At 41.8% G+C, this 13416-nt stretch overlaps 1 protein-coding gene across 2 annotated transcripts in view; it reads left to right on the forward strand.

Annotated features, from left to right (window-relative positions):
- Positions 1–300: 300 nt before the first annotated feature.
- Positions 301–13416, forward strand: part of PCSK1 (proprotein convertase subtilisin/kexin type 1) — a 32981-nt gene continuing 19865 nt past the window's right edge. The window contains exons 1-6 of one of the 2 annotated variants that reach the window (XM_057423925.1): positions 301–498; positions 2263–2367; positions 5814–5924; positions 8169–8315; positions 8751–8827; positions 10967–11097. In XM_057423925.1, coding sequence (XP_057279908.1) covers positions 319–498; positions 2263–2367; positions 5814–5924; positions 8169–8315; positions 8751–8827; positions 10967–11097 — 751 coding nt within the window. In that variant the 5' untranslated portion in view covers positions 301–318. The remainder of the gene's footprint in view (positions 499–2262; positions 2368–5813; positions 5925–8168; positions 8316–8750; positions 8828–10966; positions 11098–13416) is intronic. The other variant, XM_057423926.1, reaches the window with a different exon arrangement.

Raw genomic sequence — 13416 nt, forward strand, 5'->3', positions numbered from 1 at the left:
CCCAAAGGGGCCGCCAGCGGCAGCAGGAGGGCCGGCCCCTGCCGCCCGCTCGCGTCCCGCCCGCTCGCTTCCGCGCACGCCGCCACCCCTCTCCCGGGAATTACCACCCCCTTCCCGGCTCGGGGGCCAGGTACACTTGACGTCAGGATGTCTGTCGTCGTTTTGACGTGTAAACACTCATTTCCATTCCGACTCCAGAGGGTCTGGGTGCCGCGGCCCCGGGCAGCCGCGCCAGCAGGCAGCAAGCAGGCAGCAGGGACCCCTATAGCCGCGCTCGCTTAGCAACACATCGCCCCGCAGCCGCCGCTCCCCGCGGCCATGGACCGGCGCCACTGGGCAAGCCGGTGCTTGGCACTGGTGCTGCTGGCCGTCTGCTGCCTGCCCCGCGGCGGCTGCTCTGAGCGCCAGTTCCTTAACGAGTGGGCAGCGGAGGTCCCCGCGGGCCACGCCGCCGCCAGAGCCATCGCAGAGGAGCTGAACTACGACCTCGTGGGGCAGGTACGGCTGCGCACACAGGCGGACTGCCCGGCGCCGGGGTCCCCTCAGTCTCTCCTTTTCTCTATCCCTCCCTTTCTCTGCCCCTTCCTCCGAGCTGCACCGAAACTTGCGCGTGGCGGCTGTTCGCAAGGCTCCGGGGAGTTTGAAGTGCCTTCTACCCCCGCCCCCTCCCTGGACCCGGGTCCCCGCAGGGCGGCAGCCCCGCGATAGCAGCGCCCAGCCGGGGACTGCTTTTCCTGAAGGGGCCGGGCAGAGTCGGGCTCTGCCTGAGGAGGGCTGAGAGTCAGGCAGGGAGACTCTGCTCTCCCCGAGGGACCGGGCAGCGCACCTCATCTCTCCTTGAGGGCACCTGGCAGGGCACCCCAGTCCTCCTTGAGAAGACTGGGCAGAGCACCCGGCTATTGCTGAGGGAGCCGCGCAGTGCACACTGCCCCCCAGCCGGGAGCCCTGGCAAGAGGAGGCCGCGGGCAACCCACCCCGGAGGCTCCGTCGCCATCGTGGGTCTCCTTTCCATGAGGCCCTCCCGACGCTTTTCTGGGATGCTGTGACGTCAGCGTTGTCAAGGATGAGTAACCGCCTTTAGGTGATAGTCCCGTATTGCCCCCACACCCCGTCCCCAGGTGGGGGTCTTTCGCCGGGCAGTGCGTCTGGGAGCGCTGGGGGCCCTGGCACCGCTCGCCGAGCCGCGGCCCTGCGCCGGGAGCAGGCCGGGAGCGGCGGAGTCACCTCTGCCCGGGTGGGCCGTGAGCCTCAGGGCAGCCCATTCCCGGCTGCTCCCCGGGAGGGCGGGCGGCCACAGCCTTGCTCAAACCTAGGGTGTGATCGCACCGCTGTGGAATTGGTCTTTCCACCTTTGGAGTGAGGGGATTTGCCCCTACCGATTTCAAACAGCGCTGCTCGGGGAAGAGGGATGTTTAAACCCACATCTGAGAGTGAGCGGGTACTGTGCCTGTCAAAATGCCTGTTCGGAAGGTGCCCATACAAATCAATCCTGCAGTGAGGCTTCTGAAGCCACATGGTGTTTTTTACACGTGTTCAGCAGCTGAAACTGGTGTGTGATTACATTAAAACCTGTCCTTTGAAATGTGGCCATGCCAAGGTATGTCCATGACAAAGTATGTCCATCCTGGTCGCTACTACAAGTAACTGTGTTACCAAGTACTGTAGTGGTAATGACTGCTACCTCGCTAGCTCAGATGATTCCCCCAGCTTCTAGCAGCACACAGGCTGTGATAAGCACTCAATACTTGAAGAGTGTTTTTTAGTTTAGATTAAAATAGAGTCATAAAATAGTTAGGGTAGGAAAGGATCTTAAGATCATCTAGTTCCAAGCCCCTGCCATGGGCAGGGACACCTCACACTAAACCATGTCACCCAAGGGTCTGTCCAACCTGGCCTTGAGCACCAACATGGACGGAGTATTCACAACTTCCTTAGGCAACCTATTCCAGTGCCTCACCACCCTTACAGTAAAGAACTTCTTCCTTATATCCAATTTAAACTTCCCCTGTTCAAGTTTTAACCCGTTACCCCTTGTCGTATCACTACAGTCCCTAATGAAGAGTCCCTCCCCAGCATCCCTGTAGGCCCCCTTCAGATACTGAAGGCTGCTATGAGGTCTCCACTCAGCCTTGTCTTCTCCAGATGCTCGTTTCCTTTCTTTTGTCTTTGAAGCAGAATGAATTTGGTCAGGTTGCAATAGTTGGTACTTGTTTGCAGTATGGAAATACCTCTTGATAGTTAAAGTACACCTGTGACTTACAGATCGGATCACTCAAAAATCACTACCTGTTCAGACATAAAAGCCATCCAAGGAGGTCCCGAAGAAGTGCCATTCTCATCACTAAAAGACTTTCTGATGATGAGCGGGTGAGTATTAAGTTTACTCCTTGTCATGCTCTGTGTTTATTCTGTCTCCTTATTGCTCGCTTTACGATGAGGTCACAAGCAGGCTTTCCTTGTTTTGCAAGTCTAAGCTATTCAGACATGCTGAATAATACTTTATTATTCTGTCATTAACAAGCAAAGTCTGACCCTCTCTTACCATATTTTTGCAAGTGCTTTCTAAATTAAGATTTAAAATATGCAGCAATGCAAAGGCTTAGAATTTCAGATGTTTGTTACTGTTGAAAATACAAACAACCACAGGGCTTGATTCAAAGTAAAAACCCATGGATGCACTAAGTTTAATCAGGCCACCCCTGTGCAATTACCATGGGAATTACATTTGATTTGAAGTGATTGAATATTAAATAAAAAAAAAAAGTAGGTGAAACAGACTGAGGTTTTGCTGGATTCACTTCTGTGACAGCTTAAAACCCCTTCTCAAAGGATCCATCACACGTTCTAGACTTGCAGTCCTTAGGTACAGTGGGATCCCATGGCAGACAGAGAACAGGCACAGTGGAGAGCCAGGATCTAAGGGTCTGCACTGGTGCAGTAGACACCCCAGTTATCTGACTTTATTTAAGAGAGAAGCATGTCTGTTTGTAAGTGTACTGGAAAACTGGGGTGGGTGGCATATTTAAGGAACAGACCAGAATGCTGTCAACCCCTCTTAAAACCAGTTTCTGGCAAATTTCAGAACAATGAAATTTTAATTTCAAATCAGCATTGTTGCAGCAGTGATTGTAAAAATACGGATAGCCCAAAACATGAAGTAACCCAGTTGTGAAAACCAGCAATTTATCATATAAGGGCAAACCACTTGACAAGTAATTGATTATATGGAGGTTTTAGATGTAAGTGTCATCTAGGAAGAAATATTCTATATGTAGCTAGAAGAATTAAAGGAGGGGGTGAGATGGTTTATTTGCCTGTTCTGCTTCAAAATGGTACACTCCCATCTATATATCCATGCAAACATTGGTTTAACAGTTAAAGTCTTCCTGATGAAATTACTCTAAACTGGGGATGTTCAAGACCACAGCTTTAGTGTAAATTCTACCTAATATCCACACCCATGACCAGATGTTAAATGTGGTCATAGTACAATGTTCAAAACCAGTTTTGTTCCAGTTCCTCCCTTTTTCAGACTAACTATATCAAATCTATCTCTGTAAGAGGGAAGCATGACTATGTTTAATATACCAAATTCTAATGCCATAAGCAGAATGGAAGCAATTGTGTTACGTGCCTTACTGCCAAACATTATTGCAGACTTACATAGATTCAAAACCAGAGTTTCAAAGTGCTGGAGGTGATTTGATAAATTTACTCCAATTTCACTTTTATTTACCAACTAGTATGCAAATTAGCTATGTGAATGAACAAGATGTAATTATGTGATTATGTAAGAATATAAACACAAAGCAATCATGTAGTACTGCATACATGGACCTGCCCATGACAGGGGGGTTGAAACTAAAAGGTCCTTTCCAACCCTATCTATTCTGTGATGCTATGACTGTTTCTCCAAAAAGCTGCTCTTCTTCAGTAACTGCCCATTTAAAAATATTTAAATTCAGTCTTCAAAAAGGGAGGGAGAAGGGAACAGTGCTTTTGTTTGAGTAATGCCTTCATGAATTTTACGGTATGTTAAGTGTGAAAGCTGGGGTAAAACTTGGCTCTCATCTGAATATTTATCTGCTTCCTATAGATATCCCCATGTTTGTTGTAAAACAGATAAAGACTGTGAATATATTGAAGGGATGTAATGGTCTGGTTCCCTTACTTCTTCCAGTATTTGCACTAGTTCCACAGTCTACTTTCTTGCAAGATACTGCAAGGTTATTTTCACTGCTTTATGTATCTTTGACTGGAAGCTTGGCATAGGGCCTTCAGCTTTTGCTGTAGATGGATGGTTGGAACCTCACCCAGTTGCTGAGTGACAAACATTTGGCTTGTTTGACATATGTGCTTGGTAGTTTCATCTCATTTTTCTCAGTGCAGTTGTCCACGTGGAAAAAAATAACAAGCATGTAAGTTGTCAATTGTTAATTACTGTTGGATGGTGAAGAGGCCAAGCTTTACTGTGGGCAGGGAATAGCGATAAAGGTAATTGGTCTAACCTGTTCAGAAGTATGTGTGGCCCTGGGTGTAAATAGGGCAATTTAAAATGTTTATACTTGCACAGGTATATTCATCTTCTGTGACTAACTGCAGTTTATAGGGGCTTTAACACTGAATATATAGCAAGGGGAACAGTATTAGGGAACTTTCAGTGAGCATGCTTGGAGTAGTTACCATTTTCAAGGATTTATATTATTGTAATGAATTTTCATTAGACTCTCACTAGGAAATCACGTTTTAATCAAATCAGTATCATTTTTAATCATTACAGTTTCTGAGTCACTCATTATTGTTTCATATATGGTGATAGATGTAAGGATCAGAGAGAAAAGTAATGAAATCTATTCAGACATTGAAAACAAAAGGTTAAATCCAAGTCGTCCTTTGCTTTAGGCTTATAGCAAGATCTTGGCCGTCTACTGAACCTGAATTTGCTTTGCTCATTTTGAAGTTGGGATGAAAAGCACCAACTTGATCTGTGTCAGAGTGACCATTCAGGTGCTAGCAATTAATAACATTTTATACCCGCTTGAACAGGAGCACACAGCACGGAAGAGGTATTAGAATCAGAATTTGGTTTTGACTGGGTTTAATAATACCTTCAAGGGAACTAAGTGGGATGCATTTTTAAACTGCAGCCTAGTGGCTTAGAGATTGCTGTGTGAGTGGACAAATGTTGTGCCGCTTGTACTGATGCTCCAGCAAAACATGCTGAAGCATTTTGGCTTTCACTTTCCTGAAGCTGAATTCTGCTGTGATGAATTTAGTCCAATATTCATAGCTTACTAATTGATTGCACTTCAAAACACCACTGCGAAGGAGACTTGAAGGTCCAGCTGAGCTATGAGTAACAGCATCATTATGATTGCTATACTAAAGCCAGACATAATCTTTCTGCTTTCCTTTTAAATCCCAGTAGAAATAGAAGGTGCTTAAAATGTAGGTGGGAGAAAAAAGCAGGCTGTGGTTTTTCTTGTTTCAGTAACCACCACTGCTTAGATAACCTTCTAACTGTATTGAACATTTGGTAATAAAAGCCTGCATTGTGTGGCACTCACAGGAGTTCTACTGTTCACTTGTACTAAATGATTTTCTATTAATTGATTCTAGAGTATTGTGATTTCACTGAGTCCTCTTCCCCAAAGCACACTGTGCTAAAATAGAAGCAATTCTTCTGTATCAAGCATTGCTCATTTTGCTTTAGGCATCAAAATTTTGCTGTGTGTGGAAAATCCTTATCCCCTAAAAGAAAAAAGCCATAACCCATAAAGGCTTACTTGTCATATCTATGCAAATAATTGTAGGTGTCATGGGCAGAGCAGCAATATGAAAAAAAGAGAACTAAGCGTGCCATCGTGAAAGACTCAGCAGATAATCTTTTCAATGATCCTATGTGGAATCAGCAGTGGTATCTGGTAAGAATTTATTTCACTATGGAACTGGGGAATGGTGAATTTCAGTTGTGCTATCAGCTGCCTTATTTTACTAGTATGAGTGCGACTGCAGTGAAGGGAGTAAATGAAGAGTCCCCCTCATTAGCATATGCTATAAAAATGAGAGATCTCTGCACATAATATTTCTGGGCAACCTTCTGTTTTTCCTGAAGTGTCATTTGTACAAAGACTCTAAAAGCCAATTCAGGCAGCTGCTTAGGATGGGGGTTGATGTTAGAAAGTGTAGCAGTTAAAAGCTACCTTTGTGATAATTTTAAAATATTTACTATTGGCATATTAGTCATCCCTTATCATGTCTGAAAGTGGCCATGTATTTCTTTATTAAAATTAGTAGTGCAGAGTGCATGCTTCGGATGAGAACAAAAGGATACACATGCATATGACAGGCACCTTCAGCCTCTTGGACTAGGATTTATGTAGAAGCGGGTCTCTACAGGTCACACGTTCAGTACCTCAAGGAAGTCAAATTTCCTGAGTTCTATAGTTCTTGTTTGCATCTGACAACTCAGAAATACAGTTGAACATTTATGTTTTATATGGTTTCTTTTGAGAGTCTGTATTTCCACTGTGCGTTCTAGCTGTACCTTTGTTCTAGGCTTCATTGCTGTCACTCAGAATAGGGGTGGGATCAAAGGTGAGTGCAACAAATCAAGAAGAAAGGTCAATGATGTGCCCCAGTTGGCTGCAAATATTTTTCTCTTCTTCAGCTCAGCTTAGAGAAAACAGACCAAACCCTATGCTGTTTGTATAATGTTTTGCCCTTCCTTTCTTTTGTTTGTGCTAGGAAAAATAAATTAGAAACTGCATAGCATAAAATAGTTCCATGAAGATTCCTGCAGATTTCTTTTCAACATAAAAAGATTGTCATTAAGAATTTAACTTTTACTTGAAGCTGAGTATCTGTTTGCTCCTTTGCCTGTTTCCAGTAGGAAGCAGGAAATTTCCAAGATGTCTGTGTTAGACATATATGCAAACACACGCAAAGAGCAAAAGAGCAAATTGTAAAAACAACAATGTCCTGTTCTCCAGGAGGCATAGCTCCTTTTTCCACCTTTCTGTGTTTTTCACTTCTTCCCTTCAGTTTTCCCATATGAGAAACAGGAACATTATGCTTACCCTTGTTTGCAGTGTACATTGATTTTTTTTTTTTTCTGATGAAATGCATAAATATGTTAAATATTTTTTCCAAAATGCATTTCTTGCTTTGTAGTAAATAAATTAGTATTACCTTATTATTATGATTTGCAACAGTTTTTAGCTTCATTCAGTGTACCTTCACACATCACCAGAAAAAAGGGTTATTTGATGGCTTCAAGAGAACAAAATGTGAAACCTCGAATAACTCCCTGAATGGCAGCAGCGAGAATAGAAAGCATAAAATGAAAGAAAGGTCATTTCAGTAATGAATTTCTTTTTCTAAGCCTCATACTTTAATGCAGAATTCCTGTGGAAACAAAGAAATGAATAACTTGTGATCAACTAATGTAATTATGCACAGAGAAACAGGAAAAAAAATGGCTGTTTTTTTACACTTTTGTTTTTATGGGTTTTGTAAGGAAGTAATCTAAATTAAATATATGTACTGCACATCTAATATTGAAGAGGAAAAATTACCCATTTAGGAGCTACTCTTCAAAGAATTTTCTGTGGAAGAGAAGTCTATAGATGATTCATGCTTCCAGTTGATTTACCACAGGAGCAGTAATGAGGATAGTCAACAGAAACTTGTGATTCAGCAATTGTTCCTAATCAAAGGACTACCTTAATTGTTTTATCCATTAATTGCTTTGTTCTGGCTAACTTGAATGTCAAAAGAGGAAATGCATTTGGAGAAAGCACAGCTTACTGTACTGTGGGGTACTGTCTTGGCTTCTCATCAAGGGAAAAAACCAAACATTAGCAGGTCTGATTATTAACTCAACGTTCCAAGGTTCATTGGTGCATCCTCACCATTGCCATGTTTCTGTTGCCTTATGCCCAGTAAATACAGGATGCTCTTTGTTCAGAGATGCTTTTCACAGAACTTAATTAAGGGCATAAATCCTTAAGTGCTGCAACTAATTTTTACTTTATCTTTGCAAAATATACGCAAAATCTACAAGCTCAGGCTGGGATGGTTTAGAGCATCTTTAAAATACAGCTTTAGACCTGTGTAGTGTTAGTGGATAAAAATGTTGACGTATTTTAATCCTTTCTGTCTCCCAGCAAGATACAAGAATAACTCCATCCCTGCCCAAACTGGATCTCCATGTTATTCCTGTATGGCAGAAAGGGATAACAGGCAAGGGCGTTGTCATCACAGTATTAGATGATGGCTTGGAGTGGAATCACACTGACATCTTCTCTAACTATGTAAGTTTGGCCATTAGAATGCTATGGAATAAATTAATCAACTGTAAATTTGATATACAGACACTCTTACTCATCTTGCTGTCTGTTCCGTAAGTCAGCTCCTGCAGTACAGAGACTGAAATGTTTGCCTTAGGCATAATTTAGAACCTGGTCTGTGTCACAGGAACTGGAATGTTACTTAACAATGATAGTGGGGTGGTTCTTTTGTTGTTTTGTTTTTCCCTTGGTGGATTTAATTCCCAGGCATGTTAGTTAAAGCTCCATGAAAAATTTATGGAATTGCTAATGCCCATCAAATTCTACCAACTTGATTGCTGTCAATATGAGGCACACCAGATAAATAAACACAGACTGTAGAACCCATTTTGTTACGTATTTTAAAATGCATTTTGTAGTTGTCCAAATTAAGTCTGTTGTTCTTTTTCTTACATGTAGGATCCAAGGGCAAGTTATGATTTCAATGACAATGATCACGATCCCTTTCCTAGATATGATCCAACAAATGAAAACAAGTGAGTAGCCTTCTAGCTGCGTGAACAGAACAAAACAGCACAGTGTTAATTTGTCTCTTAGAATGTGCAAATGCAGAAATACTTGTATATGTCCTTTATGACAGTCATATAATAGAAGGAGGAATTTGTGTAACAAAATCACAGGATGGTTTAAGTTCAAAGGGACCTCTGCAGGTAATCTGGTCCAAACCCCTGCTCAGTCAGGGATACCTAGAGCCAATTGTCCAGGACCACATCCATATGGCTTTTGAATATTTCTGAGGAGGAAGGAAGACTCCACAACCTCCTGGGCAACCTGTGCCAGTGCTCCCTCACTCTCACAGTGGAAAAAGTGTTTCTTGGTGTTTGGGAGGAACCTCTTTTGTTTAGTAATCTCCCTCTGCTGTTTTAGTAATCTCCCTAGATGTGCCCTGAGTTTCTTCATCTTTGTCAGGTAAGCTACTGACATGTTTCTGTAAACTGAAGGGAACTATCTGTTCATGTCACTGTGTGTGATTGTAGAGTGATACCTCCCTAAGTAGAGTTTTACTTCAGTTCTTTGCTTTGCACCAGGAATTTTAGAAGAATATGCTATAAAGGGCTCTGAAAGAGACTGTATCTTAGAGGAATCTAATTTACCAAGGAACCTATTCCTTGAGGTCAGCTGTTGTAGCCAAGGACACTCTACTCCAGTTTTGGCAGTACCTTTTGAACTAATAGCATAGCTTCTAGCTCAGTGTGTGCAGCCACAGGTGAAGTCATACTTCTGACCTCGTGAATTTGACACATGGTCAGAGACTGAAGTAGGTTACTTTCACTCCCATGACAAACTTTCTGTCTCTTCTGAGGCATATGGAAGCTTTATTTAGACCAGATGTGGCCTAAATATCCTCAATGTAATAACCTAGGAAGTTACAAAATGCTTGAACACAAGACTGTAGTGGCAGGACAAGGGGTAACGGGTTAAAACTTAAACAGGGGAAGTTTAGATTGGATATAAGGAGGAAATTCTTTCCTGTTAGGGTGGTGAGGCACTGGAATGGGTTGCCCAGGGAGGTTTTGAATGCTCCATCCCTGGCAATGTTCAAGGCCAGGTTAGACGAAGCCTTGGTAAGATGGTTTAGTGTGAGGTGTCCCTGCCCATGGCAGAGGGGTTGGAACTAGATGCATTTAAGGTCCTTTCCAACCCTAACTATTCTATGATTCTAAGAACCAGCCAGCTCACTTAGTGGACTTGAGTGGCCTGCAAGGTGAGAGAAATTTTTTCTGATACCCTCTGTAGAGCTACCTTTCGGATACTCTCTGGAACGCCTGGATGGGTCTGTCATATCCAATCATTTCTGTCGTGCTTCAGGGAGGGATTTTGTCTATCAGAAAGGGAAGAGAATGGACTTTTTTAAAAGCTGGTACTTGGAAGAAGTCAATTTCCTAAAACAGGATGCTGCTACTCAATACAGATACAGCAGGAAACTAATGCACTGATTCCCTGTTGTCTCTCAGACAGCACAGTGACATCCACAACATAAATCAGTGTATGGGGGAAAAACCCAAGTAATTAATCAAAGGATAAATATCCCATGAATAAGACATCTGAAAAATGACATTTCTACTTTGTTACAGTGTTACTTAAGAGCAAGAACCCATTATCCTGTTGTTCTGATGACATTATCTCTTAAATCTACCTGGTTTACCTCTAATCTTTGTTAATAAGTAAATGTAATTCTGCCTAGAAGCAAACAGTTAATTGAATAACAGTCTGTACTATTAAATAATACAGCTCTTCTACAGTTTACACTTATATGCAGATACTCTGTATTGTGGCATCAGAATCACCTATGGAGAAAAAAAAATTGCATAGAAAGTAGTTGGTTACAAGAAAAATTTGGAGATGATGAAGATACTTTAAAAGCTTAGTTTCTGAAATCCTAAGTACTGGCATCTAACAGGTCTATTGACTTCAGTGTGTTTTAAGTAAGGTATTTATCATCTCCTCACAATGATCCTTTGATCATGAAGTAGATGAAGTTAAGTTGCTTGAAGCCTACGAGAAACAAGTATTTTTGTGTTACGCAGATACAACTGTAGCTGCATTGCGTTCATTTAAAGGAAGACCTCCGGCAAATCAAAGTCACTGATGACTCTTTTGTGTACATTACACAGAGATACTATGAGACGTAGCTTGTTCTTGCTATATTTATTCAGGCATGGAACGCGGTGTGCCGGAGAAATTGCCATGCAAGCCAACAACAGAAAATGTGGAGTTGGAGTTGCCTATAATTCCAAAGTTGGAGGTAAGAAAACAAAAATTATTAGATGCCTAATATGAACAGAAACCAGGCAGATCCTGTGAAGTGCTGAGCATTTTCACCTACCATTAATCTGAAACACCAATGATTGTTCCTTTTCAGAAAACATCGATCTTGCAGTGTTAGGCTACAAAATCCCAAGTCTGGCCATATTGCAGAGTGTTACTGCGTTTGACAATGTTTCATGAATATCAGCACACTGTCTGGAACCTGGCTGTTAGTTGAATATAGGCAGAACATATAACAACAGCAACAACAATATAGGTGGTGGTAATGATGATGGTGATAATAGTAGTAGTAGTAATAATAATAATAACAATAGCAAGAACCTATATTGTACCCAACAACAATAGCAAGAACCTATATTGTACTGAGAGATAAGACTATATCTTTTAAGGAATGATGGACCCACTTACAATTGCTTATCCTGGAAGGAGGTGGGTTGAGGAAGAAGGATTGAGTAGAGTGAAAGTAAAAATACACAAATTTATACCTACGCTTGCTTGCAGAGTATTGTTTACACAATTGCATTTGAAAGGTCGTATCAGTGAGGATATTCAAACTGCTGTGGCTTTTGTTTCAACAGCTTACCTCTATACTATCATCCTAAGTTAATTTTGAAAATAAGTATTCTTGCTTGCCCGTCCATCAGTATTGCTGGGTTTTTTTGAAGTGGTGACTGAAAGCTTAATCCATTAGAGGTCTATGAAATAGTTGTGATCAAAGCATCAGTGGCAAATGGTTATTTAGCTCAGAGGAAGATACTTGTACAGAGCTAGTTTTTCCATTACTCCCTTTTTCCCTTTTAAACAAAGAGATGATGAGTGCCAATTGACAGCCATAACTGCCATTCCACCATTTCAGTCTTAGGCTTGTAGGTTCCCATTTACTCTACTGAGCTGTCATAGATGTCAGCTTTGCAATCTGCCTTTGCCATAAAACATTATGCTGTCATGCTCTGTTTAAGTAAAATACCTCACTCATAAGAGGAAGACGCCAAGGTTTCAAAGCAGGGGAAAATGGATGAAGCTGAAAAGATGTCTGAACTCCCGCTGTGCCCATATTTTAAGGCACTTGCATCTACAGAGAAGATTCTTCCAGTTATTTGCATATGCTCTGTGTTCATTTGCAGATGCAAACTACAGATACATGCAGGGTGATTTGTCTAGGACAGGAAAATAACAGGATGAAAAGCAATCCAGGAATCTGAATTACACAGAAAGCTGCTTATACCTGGGCTGCAGAGGAGGAAGAATGGAAAAGTTGACAGAAATTGTAAGCTGTTATATACAACAAGCTTGATTAAGATAGGTACATAACAAAAATGTGTTCAAAGAGCAGTGGAAGATAGGCGACGTCTTCAAAATATTCATGTAAATTTGAAGTGGCTAAACATTGGAAGGCTTTTTTGATGTTCTGGGCTATACAGGATTAATTAATTTCTTCACAGTCTTTTCTTCCTTTTTTTTTTTTTTAAATCCATGAATTGGCACACTACACACTTCTATTTGGTATTAGTTCAGGATGACTTCTTTAGGTGGCTCTTTGCTTGTAGCAGTTGCCATACTGAATAAATCCAGTGGTCCACAGCCAATGGCTTCTCTTTGATAGTCAGCAGTAGCTGCTTTAGGGAAAGAAACCCTGATGTGGAATACTGTGTTCTCTTAACCTTCAGCATAAGAGGTTGGTTTAACTTTGTCTTGAGGGGTGAAAACAAAACATTCAGTTCAGAATGCTTTGTTTTCCATGAAAATACTGTCTTTAGTAGCCCTGAGTGTTCTCACTAGTAACATCAATGTCTGGATCTATTCTGAAACCATGATTAGTCTCTTCAGTACTCTGTGCCTGTGAATCCCATAGGCTTTTCACTGCGCTCTGTAAAAAAAATAAAAATGGCTCTCAATACCAGTTTTCCAAGTGACACCTTTCAGTGTCCTTTAATATTCACTTCTTGTTCTCTGTAGTGCTAAGAAATACATGTGTATCAATCGCTTTTGGGGTAAAACAGGGTTTATATGTTTTTTTACATGTACCTAACCATAGCACTGTGCTCTGATATTTCCATGATGCTACCATGAAAATCAAATGATTAAGAAGCTCCATTTTACAAAGGACTGGGCTGAGAGATCCTGCACAGTGACATGTTGCTAAAAATAGCCTTCTGCCCGGCAGATACATGTATGTGTCTGAAATTACTTTGGCTTTGGCTTTTGATTTTGTGGGACTGTTGATGGCAGTAAGCATGTGCAAGAATACAAAAGAGTTTAGGCAATAGGACATAATTTGAATCTGCTTAGGGAAATA

The sequence above is a fragment of the Pezoporus wallicus genome, unplaced genomic scaffold (genome assembly GCF_028554395.1).
Source record: "Pezoporus wallicus isolate ANWC-B61680 ecotype Strahan unplaced genomic scaffold, APGP_CSIRO_Pwel_v1 contig_7363, whole genome shotgun sequence".
NCBI lineage: Eukaryota > Metazoa > Chordata > Aves > Psittaciformes > Psittacidae > Pezoporus > Pezoporus wallicus.